General features: G+C 40.2%; 1 protein-coding gene across 1 annotated transcript in view; it reads left to right on the forward strand.

Moving 5' to 3' along the window:
• UBAC2 (UBA domain containing 2) overlaps positions 1–27,340 on the forward strand; it is a 180,049-nt gene that overhangs the window by 8,898 nt on the left and 143,811 nt on the right. Inside the window, exon 2 of the mRNA XM_017503552.1 lies at positions 25,798–25,925. Within this exon, the coding sequence (XP_017359041.1) occupies positions 25,798–25,925 (128 nt within the window). The remainder of the gene's footprint in view (positions 1–25,797; positions 25,926–27,340) is intronic.

Consider the following 27,340-nt stretch of genomic DNA (forward strand, 5'->3'; position numbering starts at 1 on the left):
CTATAGGAAGTTTGGAAAATTGAGAAAAACCACTCAGCATTTTATTTAATTTCTTCATCTTTTCTTATTCTGTACAGTTAAGTTCTTGTTTTAAAATAACCGAATTTGTTATAAAATGAGTACATGTTCATCAAAGACAATTCTGTGATTCAGGAAAGCACTAGGAAGAAATAAAGTGGCATTTATTGATGTGTCTGCCATCTTTCCAGTACAAAAATGAATATCCAAAGAAATAGGTAAAAATAAATTTATCTCAATACTTCTTACTTGCTTTTATTTTACCCAACAGAATCTTTTAAAATGTGGTCATAATGACCTGCTTTTTTCTTTTTCTTTTTTTTGAGATGGAGTTTAGGTCTCGTTGCCCAGGCTGGAGTGCAGTGGCATGATCTCACTGCAATCTCCTCCTCCCGTGTTTAAGCGATTATCTTGCCTCAGCCTCCCAAGTAGCTGGCGTTACAGGTGCCCACTGCCTTGTGCAGCTGGTTTTTGTATTTTTAGTAGAGATGGGGTTTCAACATGTTGGCCAAGCTGGTCTTGAACTCCTGACCTCAGGTGATCCATCTACCTCAGCTTCCCAAAGTGCTGGGATTACAGGCGTGAGCCACCATGGCAGGCCCCACTTTTTCCCTTTGTCATAAGCGTTCCCCTAGGATGCTGTGCTTGCAGTAGTAGGTGGTTTCTCCCCTCCTTTTTTCTAAAGTACAGTAATGCCGAGAGCATCTTAACTTTCAGATATTCGTAGAAGTGAAAGAAGGTTGAATAAAATATGTTCTCATATAACTTTGAGTACATACTACCACATCCCAATCCCAAAGGGTAGTACCAGTTTAAACTCCACCAGGTATTTAAGGGAGAAAGATTGCTTTTCTTAAGTTACTATATTTCATTTTCATAGAAGTCTTACGAGGATAGGTATTGTTATTTTTCTCCTCCACCAGTGAGTCTCTTCAGGCGCAGAAAGTAATTTGTCCAAGATTACATAGCTGGTAGTATGTGGAAGAGCTGAGATTTGACTGCAATTTGTCTGTTTCCAAAGCCTGTAGTTTCTACTGTATCATAGAATGAAAATTTAGTCCCTTTAGTGGAAAATGGTAATGGCAGTATGACTCGTTAAACCTTAGGATGAACATCTGGGAAAAAGAATTATTATTTAAATAAGGGTGCTACATGTCTATATAGTTTTTAGGCTTTTTCAATCAACAACTAGTAACTGACTTATTACTAGTTTTACTGGTAACATACTATGTGCTAGGCACTGTTCTAAGCAGTTCACATATATTGACTCACTTAATTCTCAGAACAGCCCTGTGAGGTAGATACAGTTATTCTCTCCAATTGTGGATGAGGAAACTGAGGCACAGACATTTAAGTAACTTTCCTAGAGAGGAGCAGGACTAGGATTTGAATCCAGATGGTCTGGCTCCCTATTCTTTGTTGCTCATTACTGCTTAGCTACTGTGTTGCTCAACCACTGGGATCGTCTCAGGTGAGTTATGTAAATAGTAACTCAGGTTGATGTAGAGCTGGAGTCCTGGTCATTGGAAACCGCATCGTGTCCTGGCAATGTGCTTTTCCCTCCTCCCCTGGGGATCATAGTAGCCACTTTCCTCGTCTCTACCATGCTCCTTCTCGTGGCTGTCCGTGCCCAAGTCTCCCTCCCACGTCAGAACTGAGATCCAGTTGGCCTTTGGTAGACATGTTTTATGTCCTAATGAGGATCTTTTTGTAGCAGTTAGTGCTCTGCCATTGTTTTTATTTGTGTAGCCTCCGTTTTTCTCTTCCCTTATCAAGTCGTCTTCCTTTTCCAACTTTTTCCATTCTCAACCTGTCTCAATAGCAGTTTTAGTAACACAGGTGGAACCTATCTTATATCAGGCAATTTTAAAATTGGCATTTTCATAGCATTTTAATAAGGGAGGCTTGCTAAAGCATATCTCATTAATAATTTAGCATTTTTGAAGTGTGCTTTGTGAAACGTTGATACAATGAGGAACTCCTCAAGTTTTAACCCTCATTTAAATTATGAGTATACATGAGAATTATAAAGTAATTCTATTTAAATTATGATTTCCCCCCAGATTTTTCCCGAAAGCTTTCTAAGTTACATTGCCATTGTTTTCAGTCATTTCCTAGAATGTAGTCCCTTCAGTGGACGTGATACAGTGGGAAGAGCATGGCACTAATCTTTGGAAAGGGTTTTATAGCCAAGGTAGGTTGGGAATGTTGTTGACTGTATTGATTTTTGACATTGACATGCAGATTAACACTTCAAAGACCCTTTGCAGCCCTGCAAAAGAGAAATCTGTTTGACTTTATTAACTCTGTTTCTAAGATTTGTTGGGGGAAATAAGATAGAGGGAAAAGACATAAATTTCCATTTCATTGTACTGCTCAGATTTGATCATTATTTTTGTATTGCTGTTGTATAATTTTTTCTCCTTTATATGTGTATGTAAATACACATTTTTAAGGGAAAGATCTGCCTATATACAGTTTCATATTCTGCTTTTTTCATTTAATCTTCTTGAGTGAATCCACTCCATGTCATTAGTAATCTTCAAAGCCAACTTTTAACATTGTTTTACCTTATTACAAAACTGAAACATGCTGAAAAAGTTCAAAAATTATACAGATATTGTATGTAGTGTAGAAAGGACTAGTCCCACATAATTACTCCCACACCCACATAATCGTTGTTGGTAGTCTAGTGCTCATTCTTTTAGACTTTTTCTTTGTACATGTTATTTATGCATTCTTTTTTTTTTCTGACACTTGTATATACACATATATCTGTACATTTAGTTTTATAGAGAAATGGCATTCATTCAAATATACATTTGATGTTCTTCCAACATCTTAGAGACTCAAAAACATGAGTTTGAACGATTATAACTTATTTTTTTTTGAGATGGTGGTGTTGCTTTGTCACCCAGGCTGGAGTGCAATGGTGCAATCTCAGCTCACCGCAACCTCCACCTCCCAGGTTCAAGGGATTCTCGGGCCTCAGCCTCCTAAGTAGCTGGGATTATAGGCACCTGCCATCATGCCCAGCTAATTATTGTGTTTTTGTAGAGACTGGGTTTCACCATGTTGGCCAGGCTGGTCTTGAACTCCTGAATTCAGTTCATCTGCCCACCTCGGCCTCCCAAAGTGCTGGGATTACAGGCATGAGCCACTGTGCCCTGTCAATTATAACATTCTATTGTACTAAAATATGTTTTTTGCAGTATTTTCCCATTTGGAAACACTGTTGTGTTGAATATCTTTGTAACTAAGTTATTGATTGCATCTTTAACTTTATTTTAAAGAAATAAGCACAAATGTGGAATTATAGAGTCAAAGGATGAGAATATTTTATTTTGTTTTATTTTATTTTAGATGGAGTCTCACTCTGTTGCTCAGGCTTGAGTGTAGTGGCACAATCTCAGCTCACTGCAACCTCTGTCCTCCAGGTTCAAGCGATTCTCCTGCCTCAGCCTTCTAGTAGCTAGGATTACAGGTGTGAACCACCATACCTGGCTAATTTTTGTATTTTTAGTAGAGATGGGGTTTCACCGTGTTGTCCAGGCTGATCTCAAACTCCTGACTTCAAGTAATCTGCCTGCCTCAGCTTCCCAAAGTGCTGGGATTACAGGTGTGAGCGACCGCACCCAGCCTGATTGTCTATTTATTGTAGAGCCAGGGTTAGAAGCTAAGTCAGAAAATCTGTCCTGCTGTTTCTTGAATCTTGCATCATTTTTCCCTTGGCATCTTTTTTTTTTTTTTTCCCCAGAATCCCTCCTGGAGTAAACTTTTTTCATGTAAGGACACAGGTGATGAACTTTTGGATCTTGCTTGGCTATACTCGTGCAGTCCTGAATGACTGGATTCTTAAGTACCTAGTGGTTTTCCTCTTTGTTTGTGGGTACAGCCTTTTCCCACAAGAGGCCTAAACTTTAAATGGCAGGGCTGACTGTAGGCTCTGTTCTATATGCAAGGCATATGAATAGGCTGGTTTGCATATAGGGTGCAGAGGTGGGGAGTAGGTGGTGGTGGGGGAGGCGGGACTGTGAGAATCCTCTGTAGTTGTCAAAGTTAGGGGGGGCTCAGCGCTCTCTGTGGCTTTTACTTCTGAGTGAAGCTGCCCTTCTTATTACCCTCCTTTTCTGTTCCTCATTGTACTGTGATCTCATTTGGAAGTTTGAAGTTACCTCAAGCTCTCTTCTACTTTTTTGTATCCCTCCAACCCCCTCAAGTGTTCTCTTTAAGCAGATTGCTCCCCATCCCACCGTTTTTGAAGAGTTTTGAGGACTTCATTTTGGAGGAATAAATAAACTTCTTTGCAATTGGGTTGGTGGCGGTAAGGCGGTTTGTGGACAGTGGGTTTGAGGCCCCACTGTCATGCTTGCTCAGTGGCACTTGCACCACTGGAGATGACTTTAGACAGGGTGTGAGCTCAACAATAAACACCATTGAAATACAAGTCAGGTCATGACTCCCTTTTCAGTTTTTACTATTCCTGATCAGATCAAAGAGAAAATAGTGATTTGGTGCTAGTCTGAAAGACCTCTCTAATGATGGCTATTTTCCCATTGTAACAAAAAGAGCAGGAGGTAATATTTGTTAGACTTTAATAACTTTGTTTTGTTAAAGGTTGACGCAAAAGTTTTGGCCATTAAATGTAAAAGTAAAATGACACTTATTTTTGCACCAACCTATATTTGCGTGCGTGTGTGTGTGTGTGTGGTTTTTTTGTTTCTTTGGTTTTTGTTTTTTTTTTTTTTGGGTGGTGCAGTCTCACTCTGATGCCCCAGCTGGAGTGCAGTAGCACAATCTTTCCTCACTTTAGCCTCCACTTGCTGATTCAAGGGATTCTCATGCCTCAGCCTCCCAAATAGTAGCTGGGATTATAGGTGCCCGCCACCACACTTGGCTAATTTTTGTATTTTTAGTAGAGACAGGTTTTCACCATGTCGGCCAGGCTGGTCTCAAACTCCTGACCTCAGGTGATCTGCCCACCTCAGCTTCCCAAAGTGCTGGAATTACAGGCTTGAGCCACTGTACCCAGCCTAGTGTGTTTATTTTTATAGTTAGCACCTACCGATGGCAAAGTGACATTTGTTTTCCATTTGCTGTAGTGATGTCAAGTTTCCTTTAAAATATTTATGTGAATCATAGTAAGGTGATTTAAAGAAAAATAATAAATAACAGGATCAGGGCAGGCAGAAACTATATGTAGTGGTAATGCCTGCAGTTTGAGAAATGCCCTCAGTTCTCCTGAAGATTGCTCGTATTCCTCCCCTGGTCTTGATATTTGTTAATTCTTTCTCTGGACTCTGTTGAAAGGACACACTTCTCTGGTGTTTGAGAGTTCTTTTATTTTGAAACAACTTTGTAAGGGCGGGAATGTGGACAGGTGTCCTGGGTCTGCTGTCTTAGACTGGAATTTTATCTGGCTGCCTTCTTGGTTTCCTTGTTTTTCTTGGACTCTCTGTTTCAAATTAATTTTAGTGTTTGGAGTTTCTGTGGGACTTGTTCCCGCCTTTAGCCAGGCTGTTGCTCAGGTCAGTGGCTGGAGATGTTGGCAGCATCTGGTATCTTGTCTCTTTACCCACTAGGTGCTGAAGGGCCACTTAGAGGCCCAAACTTGCAAGGATTTTTCTACTTGGGTCTCTTAGGATTTTCTCCCAGGTAGTAGCAGCAGGAGAGGTCCCAGCCTTGAAACCAGACTTGGGTTGCTCTGCTGTGCAGGCATGTGCTCTGCTTGCCCTCTTTCTCCAACCAGACCCATGTAGGCTACGCCGAAACTCTGTGGAGGCAGACCCATCTTCTGTGTGGCCTAGGGATGTTCCAGTGCCATTTTTGTAGCTCGGGCATCCTTGTCACACTGTTTGGTTGACTCTGACTCCTTGGGTCCTTGAACACAGGGAAGCACCCCGGCTTGGGGCCAGCTGTTACCTATACACGCCCGGCATGCGGCTCTCTGGTGTCTCGGCTGCACTGACGGACGCCTACCCCGCGGTGCTTCTCCAGGCCCCAGGTGTGTCCTTTGGTCTCTGTAGTAGGGGTGTGGGGGTGGTTGGAGAGGAGAGTTACTTGCCAGCACTTTAAAATTGGTATATTCCAGACCTAAGTTGAGGTATCTGTGATGTCCTGAGGCAGATGATCTGACAGCCTCAGGGCTGAGTTGTTAGGTGGCAGTGTCTACCGAGCTCACCACCTTGCCATCGACTCCCCCATTCCCCTGCCTGCATTGCCTCTGTAGGCGCTTGAGTTTACAACACATTTTCTTGCCACTAACCACACCTTTCCCCACTTGAAAAATATTATTTTTTCTCTCTTACAGTTTATCACATGGTCCAGAACTTTCTCTAGGCTTCCTGATTCACTTTTTCAGAGTTGTTCCTACTGTTGACTGATTTAGCCCATATTTATGTGTAACAATCATAATTTTTTAAAACCTCTTTTGGCTTTTAAAATTTTTTCATTATAATTATATTTCTTGTCTAATTAGTACTTTTAGTAATTACTGCTTTTTACATTTAATGAAAGTGTTAATGTTTGTATAAAATCTGCCTAAGAGGTATAAACCCAACTGGTCACCACAGTGAAGGGATCAAAATGAAAATTTAGATGCCCAATGCCTTTGCTGACTTGGAGATTTGACACACTTTTCCCTGGCATGCAAGCCTCTGTGTTCGGTGCTGTTTTAGGACTTCCTTTTTAAATTTTATAGCTCACTCTTTCCTCCCTTCTAATTCACACTGTTTAAGTATTTTAAATGTGGAACACATTTTTGTATCTAGACAGTAAGTCCTCCTCTTTCCTGACCTTTTATTTTTTCTGGAAACTTCTTAGCACTTTCTCCTGTGTATTTTCCTGATAAACTTTATAACAATTGCTTTGATAACAAGTGTTTATTGGCTGCTGTCCTGAGCCAGGCACTCAGCCCAGTTGTTGGGGACCTGCATGAGGAGCGGTCAGTGTGGCGGGTATCAGCGTCATGGAATTCTCCTCAATGCATTAGGGACAGGAGCTTATTGATGGATGGCTTCCAGTGTTTTACTTCTAAACACTGTAGGGAAACGGGTGTAACAAAAATAAACCTGGAACCTTTTGATCCCTGGGCAGTCTTTGTTGAGATGGTCACCCGGAGGCACTCATTCCTCCCTAAGGTGGTCACTGAATCTAAGTTTCATTAAGTTTTCTAGGAAGTCCAGAGACTTGAGGAATAAATCATAGTGGAAGCGGAAGGTGTCCGTTGCAAGGCACGGCTTTACTCTGCTTTTGTGGATTTCTGCCCTTAGTTTTGGTTTAGCTTCTTTCCAATGAAAAACTTTATAAGAAAGTTACTTTATGAGACACCAAGTCAATCCATTCTTGTGGGAACCCTGAGACATTTACCAAAATAGTTAAGTAGTCAGACATAGGAAAACCAGTGTTGTGGTAGGATATGGCACCCCCCCCCCCCAAGGGTATTAACCATACAGGGCTTTTTGATGTGTGTATTTTTACGTGCGTGACTTGTGGGGGGCAAGCAGAGTTCCAGGGTTGCTCCCCTGCCTGTCTGTCTGCAGCTAGAATGCTTCTGTAACAGCCCACAGGGGTAAGCTTTGCAAGGCCTGTGGTTAGTGTCTCCAGTACCTAAAAGACACATATTTTTATTCAGGTACAATTTGCCATTTTAACCATTTAAAAATGTTCACTTACTGACTTCCAGTACATTTACATTGTTGTACAATTAACACCAACCACAATTTAATTCCAGAACATTTTATCATGCCAGAAAGAAATATAGTACCCATTAAGCCAAGTTTGTCCACCCTGCAGCCCATGGGCCATATGCAGCCCAGGACAGCTTTGAATGTGGCCCAACACAAATTTGTAAACTTTCTTAAAACATCCTTAGATTTTTTGCAATTTTGTTTAAGCTTATCAACTGTAGTTAGTGTTAGTGTACTTTATGTGTGGCCCAAGATGATTCTTCTTTTCCAGTGTGGCCCAGGGAAGCCAAAAGATTAGACACCCCTGCATTAGCAGTCATGCCCCATTACCTTCTCCCAACTGCCCCTGACAAACACTAATTTACTTTCAGTCTCTATGGATTTCTAAATTCTGGACATTTCATATAAAAGAAATCATGCACTATGTAACTTTGTGTAACTGGCTTTTTTTTTTTTTACTTAGCATAATGTTTTTGAGGTTCATCCATGTTGTAGCATGTATCAGGATCCATTCCTTTTATGGCTGAATAATATTCCATTGTATGAATATACATTTTGTCCGTTCATTTGCTGATGGACATTGGTTTGTATCCACTTTTTGTCTTATAATAATGCTACTCTGAACATTTTTATGTAGGCTTCTGTGGAAAAACAACAACTGTGTTTTCAGTTTTCTTGGGTGTATTCCTCAGAGTGGAATTGCTAGGTCATGTGATAATTCTATGCTTGACTTTTTTAGGAACCAAAAAGATATATCTTAGGTATTAAAATAGTTATACTTCCTTATATATTAGCAAGAAATGGTTTCTTTATAGTCAGGCAGAACCAAGTTCAAATCCCAGCCTTTCTACTAACTGGCTGTGACTTTCAGTGAGTTATTTATCCTTTTTTAGTTTATTTCTTCACCTAGAGAATGCTGATAATTAACTCCTGCCTCAGGGCTATTGTAAGAATTCACTGAGATGGCATTACACGTAGAGTGCTTTTATTAGTACAGTGCCTGGCATAAAATAATTCACATATACTGTAATATTTATTTTAGGATGATACATAGTCACCCAAGCCTGGTTAGTATTTATTGCCTCAAAGAAATGGCTGTGTGCTTTGGTCAAACCAAAGAGAAATCAGACTCAAATGGAAATCTTAAACTTGAGTGTTTTATGTCACCTTTGCCCAAGAGGTGTTTTGCACTTTTGCTTTTAATGTACTCTCTGTTATTCTCAAAATTTGTAGCATCCCTATTTTCAAAGGTGGAAGGATTTTCTGCATAGAAGTGACTTTTTTTAACCTTCTGTTTGATCTCTGTTTGCGTTCTGTATGTATGTACCACCTCCTGGCTCCACTCACAGAGAGGCCGGAAGATTGCTAGTGACTTGCCCCATTTCAATGCATGAGGATTTACCATATGGATCTTTTTCCTGAATTAGTAACTAGTTACAAATTATTTTTTCTAGTTGTTAAAATAGTTGTTGTTTTTTTTTGAGTCTCGTACTGTTGCTCAGGCTGTACGCGATCTTGGCTCACTGCAATCTCTGCCTCCTGGGTTCAAGCAGTTCTCCTGCCTCAGCCTCCTGTGTAGCTGGGACTACAGGCATGCACTACCACGCCCAGCTAATTTTTTTGTATTTTTAGTGGAGACATGGTTTCACCATATTGGCCAGGATGGTCTCGATCTACTGACCTCGTGATCTGCCCGCCTCGGCCTCCCAGAGTGCTGGGATTACAGGTGTCAGCCACTGGGTCCAGACTTCAATTGATTTTTTTGGTAAAAAATTAAGATATCCCATGAACAGACTAAAGATTATCACTGTTAATATTTTGATAGATACTTTTTCTTAAAAGTATTTATATATTAGTTTTGTATAATAATAGCACTAGAATATTTTGCACTTATTATTTAGGAACATCTTTCCAAGGTATGAAATGTTTTTCTACAACCTGTTTCTTAATGTTGACTATTATTCCATTTTTATGGATAGAACATAACTTACCCATTTCCCTATTGGATATTCATGTTGTTTCTAGTCTTTTCACTATTATAAGCAGTGCTGTGATGAACATCTTTGTAGCAGAATCTTTGTGCACATTTATGATAATTACTTTGGGCTAAATTCCTAGAAATGGATTTCTCAGATCTGTGTTGCAACCTCCACAGACTGCAGTCTTACATTTCGTTCACAATTAACATTTACTTTTGTTACATACCACTTTGATTTCTGTTTGTGCCATTTGTGATTATATATGTCTTTCACTTTAAATCCACCATGAAGGTGAAATTTTTTTGAACTGTAGCACTATATGGCAATGCAGTGTAGTCAGCTGTATTGGTAGTATCAGAGTTTAAACTCCGGTTTTGCTGCTCACTAGCCTCTTCTTGCGCACTGTTTCAGTGTACTCAGCCTCACCTTTTATTCTGTTTCTACGGCGTCCCATTTGGTGTGTAAACTGGTTTGTTGTATTTATTTCTCTGTTCCTCCCATGGGGCTTCTTTTCTGTGGCCACCCTGGACCACTGAGGATAGAAGCTGACGGATAAAAATACTGCCCTGTTTCCACCTGGGATGGTAGTTGAGACACATTCACAAGGCTTCTTAGAAAGCCCTGCAGACCCCAGCACCCGTCAGAAACATGTCACATATGGTGATCGCCTACTTGACAGTGTCCTTCTCTGGACTCTTCCTCTGTTTCCCTCCCCAAGTCCTTCACTGCTGCTCCCTGGGATCACATTCCAAAATAAAGTCCCTGCCTGTAAGCCTTTGTGTCACCCTTAACTCTCAGCGGAACCCTGGCTAAGACATTTTGTAGTCATGGATAGTAATGTACTCTCTGAGTCAGTTTTGTCTTCTGTATAAATCTGAGAAGAGTAATGTCTACCTCATAGGGTTATTTTGAGGATTAAACTATGTAATTGTTCATTCACCACATACATAGTTACTGAAAGGCATCTGTGTGCTAAGTGGTGACATTCTGGCTATGGGAACATAGCAGTACGCAAGACAGCTAGGACCTTAGCTTTGTAGAGTTTGTATTCTGATGAAGGAGACAGACGAGGAAACAGAGAATTTCATGTAATAAAGAATGCTACAGAGCAAATTAAGCAGGATGATGCACTCAAAAGCAAAAAATCACAATGGAGGGCCACTCTGAGGAGGTGCTATTTGAAATGAGGACTGAATGCTGAGAATAAGCTGGACGTGGGAAGAACAATTTGGGTAGGGAGAGTAACAGGCACATAGGCCCTGTAGTGGGAGTGGCAGGAACAAAGTAGAACACAAAAAGTGCCGTGCTAATGCCTCCACTTCCTGAGTGCTCAATAATGTTGGCTGGTGTTAGTAGTTACTAGCTGGTTATATTAGTAATAATAGATGAGATTAGATCAGAGGGATAGCCTGTCGTGAACTAGATAGCAGTGAGTGGTCAGTTTAGCCTTATGGATTGAAGACAAATCGATTTCAGAATAAGCAGATAATTGGGCAGGATGAGACTGGGTTCATAGTATACTTTAACTTGATATGGTAAATTACATTGATTTGCTTGCATTCCCAGGATAAGCTTTATTTGGTCATGGTGTATTCTTTTTATATAATGTGAGGTTTGATTTACTGATGTTTTATTGAGAATTTTGTATCTGTTAATAAGTTCATAAAGTATATTGGTCTATTTTTTGCCTTTTAATATCTTTGGCTTCAATATCATAACATGAGTTGGAAAATGTTCTCTATTTTTCTGTGTTGTAAAAGAGTTTATGTAGAATTGATATTCTTTTCCCTGAATTCTCCTCTGAAGCCATGAGGCTTGGGGTTTTCTTTGTTGGAAGCCTTTTAACTATAAATTCAATTTCGTAATACCCATGGGACTATTTAAGTTATCCATTTCTTCTTGAATGAGCTTTGGTAGGTTGTGTCTTCCAAGGAGTTTGCCTATTTCATTTAAGTTGTCAAATTTATGGGCATAAAGTTTTTCCTAATATTCTCTTTAAAAAATTAGTTGTGATAAGAAATACATAACATAAAATGTACTATTTTAACTATTTTTGAGTGCACAGTTCAGTGACATTAAGTACATTTACATTGTTGTGCAACTTACTATCCTTTTAATGTCTCTGGGATCTGTAGTGATGTCTCCCCCTTCATTCCTGATACTGATAATTGTGTCTTCTCTCTTTCCTGATCAATTCTGTTAGAAATGTATCAGTTTTATTGATCTCAAAGAACCAGTTTTTAGTTTCATTGATTTGTCTCTATTATAGTTTAGTTTTTCCCATTTCACTGATTTCTACTGTTAATTATTTCTTTATATTCTGCTTTCTTAGGTTTTAATTTGTTCCTCTTTTTCTAGTTTTTGTTAAAGATTGTAACCTACACCATTATTTGGGACCTTTTTGCTTCCTAATACAAGCATTTTTATGCTGCACTTTTCCCTTTAAGTATTGCTTTAGCTGCAGTCCACACAGTTTGCTTGGTTGTGCTTTATTTTTTATTACATTTTAAATATAGCCTAATTTCCTTTGTGACTTCCTCTTTGACCCAGATATTGTTTAGAAATGTGTTGTTGAGTTTTGACATATTTGGGGGATTTTCCATATTTCTGTTGTTGGTTTGTAATTTTTTTGTGGTCAAGGAACATGCTTTGTATTTTTTTTTTTTTTTAATGGAGCCTTGCTCTGTTGCCCAGGCTGGAGTGCAGTGGCATGATCTTGGCTCACTGCAGCCTCCGCCTCCCAGGTTCAAATGATTTCCCTGCCTCAACCTCCCAAGTAGCTGGGACTACAGGTGTGCACCACCATACCCGGCTAAGTTTTGTATTTTAAGTAGAGATGTGGTGTCATCATATTGGCCAGGCTGGTCTCAAACTCCTGGCCTTGTGATCCACCTGCCTCAGCCACCCAAAGTGCTGGGATTACAGATGTGACCCACTGTACCCAGCCTGTATGATTTTAATTCCTTTAAATTTTTTGAAGAATCTTCTATGCCCAGAATATAGTCTATTTTGGTGAATGTTCCATATGCACTTGAAAAAATGTGTAACTTGCTGTCGTTGGGTGGAGTGTTCTGTAATTGTCAATCAAGCCAAATTGGTTGATAATGTTTTTCAGGTCTTATATATCCTTATTGGTTTTACTAGTCAGCTTGGGCTGCCATAACAAAATACCACAGACTGGGTGGCTTAAAGAACAGAAATTAATTTTCTCATAGCCCCAGAAGCTAGAAGTCCAAACTCAGGGTTTTGGCAGGTTTGGTTTCTCCCAGGGCCTTGCAGAAGCCTGTTGGCTTCTAGCTGTGTCATCACATGGTCTTTCCTTTGTATATGTGAGCATCCCTGGGTCTCTCCCTTTTCTTATAAAGACATGTCACATTGAATTAGGGCTCCATCCATGCCTATGACCTCATTTGACGTTAATTACCTCTTTAAAGGGCCTGTCTCCAAACATAGTCAACATAGAGCTTCAACATACAAATTTTAGGGAGACACATTCAGTCCATAACAGTGGTTTTCTGTTTACTTGTATTATCCATTACTGTGAGAAGAGTGCTGAATTCTCCAACTATATTTGTGGATTTGTCTATTTCTCATTTCAGTCCTATTAATTTTCACTTCATGTAAAAAAGGACTTCATTGAAGTCCTTTCTGAGCTCTCAGATTCTGTGATTCACTGTGCATCGCCACCCAATGTTTTAATTATGAAAAATTTCAAGCATGCCACAAAGTAGAAAGAGTGGTACACTGAACACCCATATACCCACCACCTAATTAAAATGTTAATTCAATAATTAACATTTTACTGTGTTTGCTTTAGCAAATATCTGTTCCTTTATTTATTTGATCAGTACCATATTATTTTTTAAAAATGCATTACAAAGTAGATTGTAGTCACATTTTCTTTAAACACTTAAATGAGCATTGTTATTAACCAGAATTTAAAAATTGTTTGAAGTTTCATTTTTGAGGTAAAATTTTTATGTAGTAAAAGTATAAATCTTGAGTTGATTGGTGAATCTTGTTGTCCATGATGATACTGTATATTTATCCTGTGATGTGCAACTTTTTGGATATTTGTGTATTACTGCTTTCCACATAGATTTTTGAGATCTGATTTTTGCTCATCTTGAGAGGAATACTTAATGGTAATTATCAGATCTGTATTTTTAGGGGTTTGTTTGGTCCTGGACAGAATTAAAATGGTTGTGTAAATGGGGTCAGTTATTAGTTCAGTAAGTATTTGCTTGTATTTAGTTTTAACTTTTAATTGGGGTAAAATGTACCTAATGTAAAATGTGCAATCTTAACTATTTTTGTGTATAGTCCAGTAGTATTAAGTACATTTATATTGTACAACCAATGTCTATAATTCTTCTCATCTTGCAGAACTGAAACTCTGTACCCATTAAACAACTTCCCATTCCTCCCCAACCCCCGCTGCGCTCTGCCTCTGGCAACCACTATTCTGCTTTCTGCCTCTGTGAATTTTACTACTTTAGGTACTGCAAATAAATGGAATCTTATAATATTGATCTTTTTGTGACTGATTTCATGTAGCATAACGTCCTCAAGGTTCGTGCATGTTGTTTCATGTGACAGTTTCCTTCCTTTTTAAGGCTGAATTAAATTCCATTATATGTGTATGCCATATTTTGTTTACCCATTTAGCCATTCATCTGCCAGTGGACACTTGGGTTGCTCCCGCTAGTATTTGAGCATCTCTTACACATCCATCTCCTTTTTTTTTAAAAAAAAAACACTCTTGACTGCCTTTACCTGCCAGGTCCTATTAGAGGCATGAGGGATGCTGCAATAGGGAACATACCAGACAGAGCTGCTGCCCTAAAGGAGCTTGTGTTCTAGTGGAGACTGAAGGTAGGGGGATGGACAGTAGACAAAGAAACATATATCCCTGATTCTAAAATGTGTTTGTTCCCACATTTTAATGATTCTGGAATTGGAATGTGCCTTATAATTGATGACATCTTAGAATTATATTTGGCAGTATTTGTTTTTTAGTTGCACTGAAAATAATGGTGTATCAATTTGAATCATAAAGTCAATGAATCACTATTAAATCTACCGTTAAGTGCTATGAAAAAAAGCAGAACAAAGGATAAGGAGATATTTGAGCAGAGCACATGTTTAGTTGAAATATTTTTTCTTAGCAGGACTTCATCCCTGAAGGAGGCAGTGTGTTGATTCACATTTGACACAAACTCTGACCTCACTGAACTGGTAACACTTTGCAGACTGGTTACTTTGAGGGGCACTGATAGAGAGGAGAGAGACCTGGCAGGTGAAGGCTTGGGGGAGCATTTTGCAAGATGGGCGCAGATCTTACAGGTGGGAAACACAACATCTCAGTAACTCAGTCAGGGCCATCTGAGTAACTGCCAGTAGTTCTTCCAGTTGTTCAGAACAAAAACTAGTTTTATTCTTGACTTCTCCATGTGCCCATACACCCAATTAGTCAGCATATCCTGCCTGCAGCACCTTCACAGCATATCCCAGTGCCAGCCTCCCTCTTCATCTCCACCTCTACCCTGCTGGTTCGAGTATCCTCCTCTCTTCCCTGTATTCCCTAACAGCCTCCTAACTGGTTTCCTATCTTCCACCCTTGCCTTCCTGTAGTTTCTTCTCAATTTAGCAACTAAAATGATCATTTAAAAACATGTCCAATCATGTTATTCCTCAACTTAGTCCTCCCCAAAGCACCCTGTCACATCCAGAGGAAAGGTTATAGTCCTCATAATGGCCTGTAGGGCTCTGGACTATTCCCTGCACGGCCACTTCTTTGACCTTAGCTCCCTCCCTTTCTGCCTTGTGCTCATTCTGCTTTTAGCCAGTTGGCAGCCTTATCATTTCTTAATCATGTTGAGCATGTTTTCACCTCAAAGCATTTGTACTTGCTTTTACTTCTGCCAGGATCACCCTTCCCAGATATCTGCAAGGCCTACGTCTTCAGGTCTCTGCCCAAATCCACCTTACAAGAAGGTCTTCCCTAACCACGCTGGATAAGACAGCACCCCTTCTTACCCACCAGCAGTGGGCCAAGTTATGCTGCAGTAGCCAACAATTCTGAAATATCAGGAACCTGAGATAACAAGGCTTTCATCTCACTGGTGTTCCATCTCCATTGCAAGTTTCCTGGGAGGCGTCCACTCCACACTGTTGTCAGCCCTGGGAACTGGCTGATAGCCACCATCTTGCACACTGGCACGTGAAAAGAGCAAGAATGATTCCCTGACTTTTCTTAAAGTGTCCTCCTGGAAGTGACATAGCTTTCATTTACTTGGGTAGAGCAAGTCACATTGCCATGCCTCACTTGATTTGGGAGTAGGGGAGGGGACCAGTCCTATCATGTGTTTGGGAAGAGAAATAAAGCCACAGATTTAATTTTCCTTCCTTTTTTTGTAGCATTTATTTCCATCTGACATAATGTATATCTACTTTGTTTTGTTTGTTGTTTTTCTCTCCTGTCTAGACTCTAAACCACAAGGCTAGGGAGTTTGTCCACAGTTTATTGCTGTGTCTCAGGACCTAGAATAATGCATGGTGTACTATGGATGTCTACTCATATTTAGATAACGAGAATACCAAAGCAAACCATTCATTTATTCATTTAGTGAATGTGTTGGGAGTTTGGTACTCAAGTTGAGAGTGTGAATTCGGGAGGTTTGAGGAGAAAGGAAGAGATGGTGTGAGATAAGTTGTAGAGCAGACATACTAGAGAAAAATCAGTGGAAACACTTGTCAGTGGAGAGTGTCACCTTGAGATCTGAGACCAAGAATTTATGGTGAAATCTTGTAGCTCAGCTGTATGACTTTCTTCAGTCAGGTTGAGTTGCTCAGAAGCTGGCAAGGAAGAGGGAGGAGTGATGGGGCCCACTGCACAAAGGACAGGTGGAAACCCAAGTTGAAGGAAGCCTGAATCAAGCTGTCCCTTGCACTTACATCACCCCTGCTCCATCATCAGTCCTGTCAGAGTCACAAAGGAGCTTGCCTTTAATGCCGGAAGCCTGGGGTGTTGTGATGGTACTTGTGGTAGGAGCAATATGCCCTATATTCATTCTTCTTCTTTTTTTTTTTTTTTTTTTTTTTTTGAGGCAGAATCTTGCTCTGTTGCCCAGGGTGGATGGAGTACAATGGCACGATCTTGGCTCACTGCAGCCTCTGCTTCCCAGGTTTAAGCGATTATCCTGCCTCAGCCTCCTGAATAGCTAGGATTACAGGTGCCTCCCCACAAACCTAGCTATTTTTTCTATTTTTAGTAGAGATGGGGTTTTAACCACGTTGGCCAGGCTGGCCTCAAACTCCTGACCTCAGGTGATCCACCTGCCTTGGTGTCTCAAAGTGCTGGGATTATAGGCGTGAGCCACCAAGCGGCCCCTGTTTTCATTCTTTATTTCATTTGCTTCTCATAACACTTTTGAGGTAGGTTCTCATCTCCATTTTACAGGTGAGGAAAGTGAGGCTAAAATGACTCAATATAGGATTCAGGTTGTTTAGGCTCATAGCCATGGTGCTGTCCTTCGCTCTTAAATTACTCGGCAATGAGGAACTAAGTTAGATTTTAGATTCCATGGAGCCTTGTTTGCATTTTGGTCGTGAAGAAAGTATGCAAGCACTTTACTAATGGTTCCAGTTTAGATGCTTACAAGACCTGACCAGAGAGGAAATAGTTGGGCTATTTTTATATGCTTAAACAAGTACAATAACCACAGTGTCAACTGTAACTGGTAAATTCGCCCCCAGGGAATTTCTTACGAATAAGATGAAGGTGCACCTCACAGAATCTGAGAATGTCCCGATCAGTGAGGCTTTTCTGTGATCTTGGCTATTAATGATCTGGATGTTTCATCTGTGCAAGGGATGGTGCTAGGCTTTATGGTGGGTGTAGAAAAGAGTAAGGCATGTGGCGTCCCTTCAGGAATCTTTATTGTAGTGAGGATAGCAAAACTGTACAAACCCTGGCTGATCATAGTAGTGTGTGAGAACAAGGGTGAAGAGTTGGGGAAAAACCCTTTAGGCTAAAATGGTTCACTCAGGCTGATGGAGGAAAGTAGAAACAACTGTAATTTGAAGGCTGCGTAAGATTTAGATAAGGGAGTATCTGCGCTAATAGGGAAGGCATTGATGATATTTGGGGATTTAAGTCTGGAAAAATTTTCCAAAGGCATTGAAACGGAAAGCAACATGTTCAGGAGGTAGTGAGCTGTGCAGTTTGGTTGCAGCAAAGGCTCCTGAGAACTAAGCAATGGAGGTTGTGCTGGAGAGGCAGGAGGCCCAGAATGTGGGGAGGTCTGGACAACCAAGGTCAGAGACTTGTCATTTGAGCTTGAAGGTCATAGAGAAGTGACCACATTGCAGCCTTGTTTTAGGAAAGAGTATGCGCATGCATACACATACACACACACACACTCCTTGCTTTGCAACATGATGCAGGACCATAAAAATGACTGTGCAAGTTGAAACCAGGCAAAACTATTTTAATAATCAATGGGGAAAATTTGGAGTGTTCCATGACTTTTAAAAATCTTTATTGAAAGAATGCTTTGTTAAAACTTTAGTTCTCTCATGAATATGTAGTTATAAATCATAGGGAAATGAAAAAATAGTAAAACAGTATACTGTAATTAATTAAAAACATTAGAGACATTGAGAATTAAAGTGTTTTATTTCTTTGTAGGAAACTTACCAAGAGCAGTTTGAACAGTGTTTGCCTTCTTCCTGTTGTGTAACTTATGGGGAGTACCTATCTTAATACCTTGTGAATTGTCATACTCCTTTCTGAGTTTGGCTAAGTATCCATTATTCTATTCTCTCTGTTTTCAATGTAATGAAGTATCTCTGAGAGTTTCCTCAATGTGTAGATTTTTGCCAGCATCACTTCCTCTGGGTCATCACAGTCACTACTTTAGTTTACTGTTGCTTCTCTAACATTATCACAAATGTGAAGTTTTAAAGCAAAATAAATATGGCTAGGCACAGTGGCTTATGCCTATAATCATAGGACTTTGGGAGGCTGAGGCAGGCAGATTCCCTGAGCTCAGGAGTTTGAGATCAGCCTGGGCACCATGGTGAAACCCTGTCTTTACTAAAAATACAGAAATATTAGCTGGGCATGGTGGCATGCGCCTGTAGTCCCAGCTACTTGGGAGGCTGAGGCATGAGAATTGCTTGAACCTGGGAGTTGGCAGAGGTTGCAGTGAGCTGAGATTGTGACACTGCGCTCCAGCCTAGGCGACAGAGTAAGACTCTGTCTCAAAAAAAAAAAAAAGACTCTTGTGATTACATTGGATCCAGCTGGATATCTTAGATAATCACCTCATCTCAAGGACATCTGATTAGCAACCTCAATTCTGTCTGCAACCTTAACACCCCCTTGCTGTGTAACCCAACATAATCACAGGTTCTGGGAATTAGGATGTGGACCTCCTTGGGGAAGCAGTATTCTGACTATCACAGTCACCTTCCTATTGATAAGTTCACTTTCACTGGGTTTCCCTGGCTGTCCATCTAGAGTCTTTTGAATGGTGGCAGTGTCAACATTCCTGTGGTTTGTTATTTCTTGTATAACCTTTATAACATTTTATTCAGATTTCACTTTCAGCACTATTACTTTTTGTTTCTTTGCTATATACTTTTATTTTTTTGGAGATGGAGTTTTTCTCTGTCATCCAGGCTGGAGTGCAGTGGTATGATCTTGACTCACTGCAGCCTCTGTTTCCTGGGTTCAAATGAGTCTCCCACCTCAGCCTCCTGAGTTGCTGGGACTACAGGTGTGCCATCATGCCCAGCTACTTTTTGTATTTTTAGTAAAGATGGGGTTTCGCCATGTTGACCAGGCTGGTCTCGAACTCCTGACCTCAAGTGATCTGCCTATCTCGGCCTTCCAAAGTTCTGGGATTACAGATGTGAGCCACCACGCCTGGCCCTCTGTATATTTTCATCTTTATTGACTAGCTCCGTCTTTTCATGGTCTATTTTTGTAAAATGTCACATGAATTTATCATTGGAAGATGAGGAAGCACGTATGCTTTGCTCTCTGTGCATGAATGGAATAACAGCTGCTCAGTGACCAGTCACTGACAGACTTGGAGAGAAGTGACATATATGATTGGTCACTGATCGTAGTACACATCTTACTGACATAATGATATATATACTGAAGAGCTGGTGTTATTTTACCAAAGCAGTGTAACTGAAGTCTGTGCCTATTAGAGCTATGCAGAAATGAGGAACTACCAGTGTGTGCATTTTTGTACCATGTCTACATGTATATATATATATGTATAAGTTAACACGTGTGTTAATTGTTTTTTAAAAAAGAAAATTGGGAGTTAAGCTAGAAACTATTAGTGTGTATCTATGGGAGTGGGTTGTGGGGTATGGGATAGAGGGGATAAATAACTGAAGTGAAAGTAAAACTTTGTTTTTCATAGTTTTGGTTTTTGAACAGTGTAAATATTTAACATTCAGAAATTTTAATGGAGAAAGAAGCAAACTTTAGCATTGAATGTAAACAGAAATAAACAAACTTCTGTATTATAACCACCAGGGAAAAGAATTATTTCAAGTAGCTTTTGAACACAGGACTCCGACCACCTTTAATGGAGATATATGTGTACACACACATTCTAAGGACCAAAACAAAAACAAAATCTTCTAATATATCTTAAACTTTGCCCAGTGGGCTTAATAAACAGTTTGTTGTTTATAATGATGCTGATATTATAGTATTAAAATTATTTTATGTGTAACCAAGGATAAAGCAAGCAGGTAACTATTAATATTTAAGAGAGAAAAGACAGAAATGCAAAGAGCTTAAGAAAAAGCACTGTAGGCAAGGCATGGTGGCTCACACCTGGGATCCCAACACTTTGGGAGGCTGAGCCAGGCAGATCACTTGAGCTCAAGGGTTCGAGACCATCCTGGGTCACATGGGAAAACCCTGTCCCTACAAAAATAAAAAAAAATTAAAAATGGCCGGGCATGGTGCCTTGCCCCTGTAATCCCAGCTACTTGGGAGGCTGAGGCAGGAGGATTGTTTGAGCCTAGGAGGTGGAGGTTACAGTCAACTGAGATCATGCCACTGCACTCTAGCCTGGGCTATACAAGGAGACCCTATCTTAAGAAAAGAAAAAGAGTACTATAGTGTTAAATTGTTGAATTTGAATTGGAAATATCATTATGAATCATGGTTTCAAAAATATATTTTCTAGCGCTTATTACTGAAAGAGCTAGAAGCATTGGGATCCAAAATTACACTGAGCACATCTAGTACTCAGATTTGGTTTCTTCTTTTTTTTTTCTTTCTTGAGATAAAGTCTCACATTGTTGACCAAGCTGGAGTGTAATAGCGTGATCTTGGCTAACTGTAACCTCCACCTTCCAGGTTCCAGTGATTCTCCTGCCTCAGCCTCCTGAGTAGCTGGGACTACAGGTACGTGCCACCATGCCTGGCTAATTTTTGTATTTTTAGTAGAGATGAGGTTTCATTAGGTTGGCCAGGCTGGTCTTGAACTCCTGACCTCATGATCCACCTGCCTCAGCCTCCCAAAATGCAGGTGTGAGCCACGGCACCCAGCCTCAGATTTTGTTTCTAAAGACCATTCCCCAACATTCCCCATTCCCTAACAGGGATCCTTAGAGAAATTCTAGGTCTCGGGCAGGGAGAGTACAGGAGGGCGTAAAGCAAGGACAAAATGGGTAAGTGGGGCAGCCAGAGCAGGCATGGAGGGCCATGGTTGAAAGGCCACAGGAGCTGGTCAGAGGGCTTCCACCCAGACAGTTAGAATGTTGGAAAAAGAATGCAGCTGATTGTAACACAATGACTAAGTAAAAGTCCATGAGTGTAGAGTGATACCGAGATACAAGAAGAATGAAGACAGAATGCCAGCTAAGAAATATAAAAGCAGTGACAGAATTATCAAAATTATCATTATGCAATTCCCAGTGTAAGTCTTCATTGTAAACTTTTTCACAATAAAATGATGGGAGAATACAACTGTATTAAGAGAAAAAAGGCAATGTTTTTGGTTCTTGATGAAGCTTAAGTGTTTCCTTATTTGACGGAAATCTCTGCCATGTTTTTGTAACCAAATCTGCTGGTACCACTTGAGTTCTCAAGACTAGTCTTTTGATACTATGAATATTACAGGGTTATTATATGAAGTAATTATTTCCAAGGAAAACATGTTAATTTAGCAGCTTCCTAGATTTAGATTCACTTTATATTTCTGAGCTCCCATCATAGGCCGGACACTGTGCTAGCCATTTCTACATCCGTTACCTCACTTCATTCTTAGCGTAACCCTGAGAATTAGGTCAGATGAGGTGACTGAAGCTCAGAGAGGTCAGATGCTGTGTCCAATGACAAGCATCAGTAAGTGTGAAAATGAGAGTTCGAGCCCAAGTCTTCTGGGCCCCAGGTCCTTTCCCTTCTCATAGCGTTTGTTCTGTCCCATGGATTAGCTCAGCAGGTAGCTTCAGGGGCTTGTTTTCAGGGCCTATGAAAGAGGAAAGCATGAAAACACAAAGGTGGAACCAAGGAAGACCAGGAGGGAGAGGAGAGGCTACCCAGATGTCTCACAATAGTGCACATTTTGATTAAATGACATACTTGGAGGAAATGTTCCTTAGTACGTAAAAGCTGACATTTTGTTGTATTGGGAAAAAAAGTTAGCTAGAAGAAAACATATTTGCTTTTTTTTTTCTCTCATATCAGAGGGAAGAGAGAAGACATTTATAGTTCCTAAAATAACCTTAGTAGTATAATTCTTTCATACTTAATATGTAAATGATTAGATCAAGCAGGAAGAGGGCTGTGACTGCTTTAGTGCAAGGCAGAGGTTACACTAGGCTCCCCTGGAAAACTGACCTGGGCTCCAACTGTACTCATGATGGAAAATCTCAGGAGGCCACTGCAGACAGCAGTGTTAACACTTTGGTTTCTTTTAATTTTTTAAAAACAAAACACCTAGGAACAATTTAACCAAAGATGTGAAATATATGTACAAGGAAAATTGTCAAACACTGATGAAAGAACTTGAAGAACACACAAAAAATGAAAGGATATTCCATGCTTATGGATTGGAAGAATTAATATTTTTTAAATGGCAATACTACCTAAGGCAATTTACAGATTCAATGCAATCCTGTCAAAATATCAATGACATTCTTCACAGAAATAGAAAAACACATCCTAAAATTTATATGGAACCACAAAAGACTCTGAGTAGCCAAAGTAATCCTGAGCAAAAAGAATAAAGTGAAATACCACACTACCTGACTTCAAAATATACTGCAGAGTAACCAAATCAGCAGGATACTGACATAAAAGCAGACACATAGACCAGTGGAGCAGATTAGGAAACCCAGATACAAATGCATGCATTTGCAGCCAACAAAGGTGTCAAGAACATACGATGGAGAAGGGACAGTCTCTTCAAAAAATTTGTGCTGGGACTGGATGCAGTGGCTCATGCCTATCATCCTAGCCCTTTGGAAGGCTGAGGTGAGAGGATCACTTGAGACTAGGAGTTTGAGACCAGCCTGGGCAACATGACAAGACCTTATCTCTACAAAAAAAAAAAAAAAAAAAAAAGCCGGGTGTGGTAGCTTGTGCCTGTAGGTCCAGCTGCTACTAGGGAGATAGTAGGATCACTTGAGCCCAGGAGTTCAAGGCTGCAGTGAGCTATGATCATGCCACTGGACACCGGTATGAGTAATAGAGTGAGACTCTGTCTCAAAAAAAATTGTGCTGGTAAAACTGGCTAACCATATGCAGAAAAATGAAAGACCCATATTTCTTAATATATATAAAAATCAAAGGAAATGGATTACAGACTTAAGTCTAAGATCTGAAACTATGAAACCGCTAGCAGAAAATGTTGGAGAAATGCTCCAGGACATTGCTCTAGGCAAAGATTTTTTTGTGTTAAGACCTCAAAAGCACAGGCTGACAAAGGAAAAATAGACAAATGGGATTACCTCAAACTAAAAAGCTCCTGTTGCACAGAAAAAGAAAGTCAACAGATAACCCACAGAATGGGAGAAAATACTTGCAATACTTGCAGATTAATCCGTCTGACAAGGGATTAATAGCCAGAATTTGTAAGGAGCTCAAACAACTCAATGGCAAAAACCCAAATAATCCCATTTAAAAGTGGGCAAAAGATCTGAAAAGACATTTCTCAAAAGATGACATACAACTGGCCAACAGGCATATGAAAAGATACTCCACATCACTGATCATCAGAGAAATGCAAATGAAAACCGCAATGAGCTATTTCACAAATATTTCACAATGAGCCATGAATTAGAATAGCTTTTATCAAAAAGACAGGAGTAGCAAAGGCTGGCTGCCACATGCGGCGGCTCACACCTGTAATCCTAGTACTCTGGGAGGCCGAGGTGTGTGGATCACCTGAATTCAGGAGTTCAAGACCAGCCTGACCAACATGATGAAACCCTATCTCTACTAAAAATACAAAAATTAGCTGGGTGTGGTGGCGGGCGCCTGTAATCCCAGACTCGGGAGGCTGAGGTAGGAGAATCGCTTGAATCCTGGGGCATGGAGGTTGCAGTAAGCTGAGATCACACCACTTCATTCCAGCCTGGGTGAAAGAGCAAAACTCTCTACAAAACAAAACAAAAAAAACCCAAAACGCAAAACAAACAGAGGCTGGCCAGGATGTGGAGAAAGGGGAACCCTAGTACACTGTTGGTGGAAATGTAAATTAGTACAGTCACAGGGGAAAACAGTATGGAGATTCTTGAAATAGTATATGATCCACTACTTGATATATATTCAAAAGAAAGGAAATCAGTATATCAAAGAGATATCTACACTCCCATGTTTTTGTAGCACTATTCACAATAGCCAAAATGTGGAATCAACTTAAGTGTCCATCAATGCATGAATGGAAAAAAAAGGATGAATGGATAAGGAACACACACACACACACACAGAGGAATATTATTCAGCTGTAAAAAAGAATTAAATCCTGTCATTTGCAGCAGGATGGATGGAACTAGAAGACATGTTAAGTGAAATAAGCTTAGAACAAAATGACAAAGATTGCATGTTCTCACTCACACATGGGAGCTAATATAGTGGATCTCATGAAAATAGAGAGTAGGCTGGTGGTTATCAGAGGCTGGGAAGGGTAGGAGGGAGAGGGAGATAAAAAGAGGTTGATTAATGGGTACAAACATACACTTAGAAATAAGACTTGGTGTTCAGTAGATCAGTGGGGTGTCCGTAGTTGACACTAATCTATCGGATGTTTCACAATACCTAGAAGAGAATAATTCAGTGTTCCTAGCTTAAAGAAATAGTTGCCCAGGCCGGGCGTGGTGGCCCAAGCCTGTAATCCCAGCACTTTGGGAGGTCGAGGTGGGAGGATCACTTGAGCCCAGGAGTTTGAGACCAGCCTGGCCAGCATGGCGAAATGTGGTCTTCTCTAGTAAGAATACGAAAATTAGCTAGGTGTGGTGGCATGTGCCTATAATCTCAGCTACTCAGGAAGCTGAGGCAGAAGAATCCCTTGAACCGGGAGATGGAATTTGCAGTGAGCTAAGGTCGCGCCACTGCACTCCAACTTGGGCGACAAGTGAGACTCCATCTCTGGATGTGATTATATGAATGTATCAGATTATCACATGTAATCCCAAAATATGTTCACCTAATACGTATCAATTACAAAATAAAACTTAAAAATCTATTTATATATATGAATTTTTTTGCCTACTCAGGAGCTAACTGGCTGATTGACAGAAAACACACTTCTCTTATTTCTTTACACTTGGGTAACCATTTTCTGAAAGGTGTTTCTATGGAAGTTCTGGCTGTAAACTTGGTCTCATTTAAGAGCCAACTGACAGTGAAGCCCTGCCAGTGCATTCTGCATGTTTCCAGCGTCTTTTGATCACTTACTTCCACAGGTCAATGATTTGAAAATGGATGTTAGAACTAAATTTCAGAGTTTCTGGACTTTGTCTTCATTCTGATTTAAAAGAAGCAAATTCTCTTGCTTTTCATCCATGTGGTTTTTTAAATCTTAGGAACAATCATTCTGAAAGTGGTTTCCTTTTTCCTCCAGACAAGGCGCCCCTGTCGAAGAGCCTTCTGCTGGTGCCCAGTGCCCTCTCCCTCCTCCTGGCCCTTCTCCTGCCTCACTGCCAGAAGCTCTTTGTGTATGACCTCCACGCAGTCAAGAATGACTTCCAGGTGAGCTCTGCCTCACTGGCCCCTCGGAAGAGAGAGGACAGTTTTTTTTTTTTTTTTTCTCTAGATTTGCTTTTTCTTCCTACTATTAGTCCCTCAAAGCCCCCAGTTTGTAAGAAATATTTATTATTAATATTTCATTAAGAAACTTTTCTAGTTGTATTTATTGAGCAAAGCAGAGAATAATGAAGCAATGGCAGTATTTCCTTTTATTAGGTATATTTGTTTTCAGTTTCACTTTTTACTGAGAGAAATGCAATTTATAACTTCAAGGGAATTAAAAACAGTGCTAAATCTTTTTTTAATGTTCAATATGCATACTTAGCTTTGCCAAAACCTTGTCTCAATTTGAATATTTGCTTACAGGAGCTAGGCTCTGTCAGCTGTATCAGATTATGAATTTATGATACTTTTACAGTGATGGTTAAATGAAGTAGGAAATTTCTCTTGAGTTTCTGCTATGGGAAGGAGCAGAAGTTGTGGTTTTCAAGGTTTCTAGACTGATCTCGTTGAAAATACTGGTGCTGGGTTCTTGTGTATGAATTGGAGTGGTAGTAAAAATTCTAGTATATGACTGCCATGCTTTCTTTGCTTAACACAAACCCATTTTAGCATAATAATCCATTTCTTGAACACTGACACCTTTTCTGCATAGTGATGTAATTAATACCATTTCTCAAATTGGCTTCAGCTTCCTGTGCGGGTCTTTCAGTTATTTATCCATATTACTGATTTCTCAGAAGATAGTATAGCTTCTGTATTATTTCAGTTGCTATAATGCAGCCGTTCTCAACACTGGGCGCACATTAGAATCACCTGGAAAAACTTAAGAGATCTGTCTCCATATCTACACTTATGTATAGGTATAATTTATATCTAGATTTATATAAACCCAGTATCTCACCCCAGAACAACAGTCAAAGAGTCTGGTGGTGGGACCTGGACATTGCCGTCTTTTTAAAAACAACCCCCAGGGGATTCTAGTGTATGGCCGGCTTTGAGGACCACTAATGTAAGGGGCCCCGAGCCTTGGGTTGGTACCTTCCTAATTTCTGGAGTTAATTTGGTTCATTTGGCTAAGCCCACTCTGTGGGCATCTGTGCTTTAAAGGTGGTGACCTGCTTGGTTAGAAGAGGACCACTCTACTGTCCAGGAATGGGAATAGCCACATCAACATTGCCACTGTTAAAACACCTAAGAGGCTCTCAGTGTGTATTCATGAGAGATACGGGAGTTTCAGTTCTGCCTTGGGAAATCTAAACACACATATACATGTAAGAACATGAGTCTGTAGGACACAGGTGTACATGACATCCTCGGGGGCGATAAAGGAAGTAGGGACCCGTGTTGGGGCATAGCTCTGGAGAGTCTGAGGGATGTGAGCTTTCAGTTTGGTCTGAAAGAAGGGGTGACTGTGA

This window comes from Cebus imitator, unplaced genomic scaffold, assembly GCF_001604975.1.
Source record: "Cebus imitator isolate Cc_AM_T3 unplaced genomic scaffold, Cebus_imitator-1.0 Scaffold312, whole genome shotgun sequence".
In the NCBI taxonomy this organism is placed as follows: Eukaryota; Metazoa; Chordata; class Mammalia; order Primates; family Cebidae; genus Cebus; species Cebus imitator.